This window comes from Orycteropus afer, unplaced genomic scaffold (genome assembly GCF_000298275.1).
Source record: "Orycteropus afer afer isolate SDZICR_OR568_19922 unplaced genomic scaffold, OryAfe1.0 scaffold00893, whole genome shotgun sequence".
NCBI lineage: Eukaryota > Metazoa > Chordata > Mammalia > Tubulidentata > Orycteropodidae > Orycteropus > Orycteropus afer.
In genome coordinates this window covers 346524-349512 of record NW_006922480.1, presented here as the reverse complement: position 1 = coordinate 349512, position 2989 = coordinate 346524, and the positions used below count along the sequence as shown (strand labels likewise).

At 35.0% G+C, this 2989-nt stretch overlaps 1 protein-coding gene across 1 annotated transcript in view; it reads right to left on the bottom strand.

Moving 5' to 3' along the window:
- The window catches only part of DPY19L1 (dpy-19 like C-mannosyltransferase 1), a 130778-nt gene that overhangs the window by 70354 nt on the left and 57435 nt on the right, over positions 1–2989 (bottom strand). Inside the window, exon 6 of the mRNA XM_007958244.2 lies at positions 1328–1419. Within this exon, the coding sequence (XP_007956435.2) occupies positions 1328–1419 (92 nt within the window). The remainder of the gene's footprint in view (positions 1–1327; positions 1420–2989) is intronic.

Sequence of the window (2989 nt, the reverse complement as noted above, 5' to 3'; positions counted from 1 at the left end):
AGCATCCTGAAGTATTCAAGCGGACCCAATGTAATTACAAGAGTCTCTGAAAGAGTCTAAGTGATTAATGAGAAGGACTTGACTTGCCATCATTGACCTTGAAGATGGAAGTAAGTCATAAGTCAAGGAATGCAGACAGTTTCTGGAAGCTGGAAAAAAGAAGGAAATGGAAAACTAATGCAACCATCTACAGTATGTCCCTCAGGATGGATTAAAGGAAGTAATCCTCAGCAAATGAAACTGCACCATCTACAGCTACTCAGATCAGATCAGCGAGTAAGAGTAAGAAGAACCAAAGGTTTGCCTTCACTGAATTTCAGACCGGAGCAGAGGGAGCAGAAAAGCAAGAACTAGAGACTTGTGGGCAGTCCACTGTCTGCACTATACTGGAGAGAAAAACCAGAGTCAAGAATACGGATGGGGGAAAACAGCATCTGCAGCGGTGAATGAAGAGTCTCTCGCAGTGCTACACTTCTTAAAGTGTTTAATAAGGGAGTATCAATCAAGGTTCTCAAAACCAACAGCCCAGAGCTAACGGCTATGAATTTATAGTTCACCTTATTGGAAGATGCCTTGAATCCCTACAAGAAAAGAGGAATTTAGCGTAGAGCCATCAGGTTGGAGTCGCAAGGATTTAAAAATGCTAATACAGAAGAGGCCACTCAAGCCATATTCTGAAGACACTACATGAAGACTGAAAACCATACTATGGCTCTATTCCTGCTGAGCTGATCATAAAGAGAAGCTGGATTGTCCAAATAGTTTGGTTTAATAGAGTTCAACAAGGTTCTTCCAAATTCTGCAGATCACATAGGAAGTTCTTAGAGTCATCTTCGTATTTTCATTGTTCTAAGTTCTATTTCTTTTCATAGGCTCTATTTTCTTTTCTTTTACCCTCCAGTTTAAGGCAGGATCTATCTAAACTCACTGTTGTTCAACAGAAAGGGGGCAGAATCGTGTTCTTTGCTCTGGAGGGCTACATCTCATAAAATATGCTCTACTGCCACCAACTTATTAATTCCTTTCTTCCCATTTTTAGGAACTTATAATGGTGGCAGAAAATGATTTGGGAAAATGGAGATGGCAGTGTAAATGGAAGCAGATTTGGGGCTCTTCACACAGTCACAGTGGACTAAAAAAAGGAAGAGGCCTAGAAGTTTTGATACTAGCTACTCGGAAGTTATACTTCTAAAGTATATCTAATTCAACCTAGCAATAGGAACATCTAGTTAATTATTTCATTACATTAGTGCTTTTATTGTAGATGCTCAAGAAATTCTAGTTTAAATTATTTAATGCAAAAAAAAAAAGCATAAGTCAAAGTTACCTGAGAATATGAGTCACAAGCAACATCTGAAGTACAAGAAATGGATAGGAGAAGCTCTCACGGAGGGGTGGTGTCCACATCACACGGGTACACTGGAAAAAAAAATCATAGCATATGGTTGTTGTTGTTGTTGTTATATGCCATAGAGTCGGCCCCAACTCATAGCGACCCCTCCTTGGGTTTCCGAGGCAGTATCACTACTGAAGTAGGATTGCCCAACCTTCCTTCCGAGGAGTGGCTGGTAGCATATGGTATATTTGTTAAAATTTCTAAGTAAGACATAGCAACTAAAAGCTATTTATAAATACAAATAGAAGCACTTTTCACATCTAATTTAAATGGTGTTATGAAACAAGAAACTACCAGATTTTCTATAAACAACAAAACTGAGAAGGGAGAAGTACTTATTGAGAAAGGGACACACATGGCTTAAGATCCTGTGAAGTATTAAATTGTCAACAAGGTAGCACCAATTATAGGATAAAAGGAAAGGGTTTAAAACCTGCAAGAAAAATGTTACACCCAAACTCAAGATGCTTCATTTGAGTTGGTTAATTATAGATTCTCTTTTCACATGAATTTTAAAAAAGTATCTATAGTCAATTCTTCAAAACTTTTTGTAGTATCAATATTAGCATTATTAATTAATTGCACATTTTTATTCACAATGCTGCTTAAAAAAAAAAAAAAAAAACCCTCCATATTTGTTTTTACTTCTTTCCCCAAGCTACCCTGAGCTGTAAATATGTTTTAAAGTGGGAAGGGGAAGGGGAAGAGGAAGAGGATCAGACATTAAATTAAACAACAAAATCCTAAAATAACCAAGTATCAACCTTTCCAAAAAGTTCATTTTGGGCATAATAAAACATTATACTATCTCATTTTAGTCCTCAATCATGTTTCTACAGATTTATAAAATATATTAATAAATCCTTTCAATTTAAGAAAGCTACACTGGATTGCAGGATTGCACGTAAACAATTCGATATTACTACCACTAAGCTAGTCACACTAGAATACACATTATGTCTTTCAATTCAAGCAAGGCTACTTTAAGACTATACACAATTACAAAGATAGCATTGAAAATGAGCCTTACCTTAATTCTACCTGACTACTAGACATTCCTACTACTGCTACAGAAAGTCTAAGCCAATTTACCCCCTTTTTTTTTAAACTAGAGTTAGCCTCTTCTATAAAATTAACACAGCTACCCATAAATATACGATATGCATAAGAGAATTCGATAAAGATTGAACAACGTTAAAAAAAATTCACTAGTTAGTAGAATATAATTTTTTAAATTTGCTACTTTATTAGATTAACTAGAGACTTCAATACAATTGATCATACGGATATATAACCAAAATTTATAAAAGTTACAGAACTGTAATAAAGAGCAAGGTCTTCTCTAAAATGTTAAGAGTGAATGAATTCAAATGGACACGAAAGTGCTTTTAATTGTTTTCCCAGTAACACAATGTGCTTTTGCTAGATCCAGAACAAACATAATTACTGTTTCATAAGATTTCATATAATTTGAAAATAGTATACAGATTTGCTTTAATCATGCTTTAAGTTTAACAAATACTTTACTTATAATTTTAAATGGAAAATAATAATCTACCAGTTCCCTACATCGGTTCACAGTTTCAAATGTCA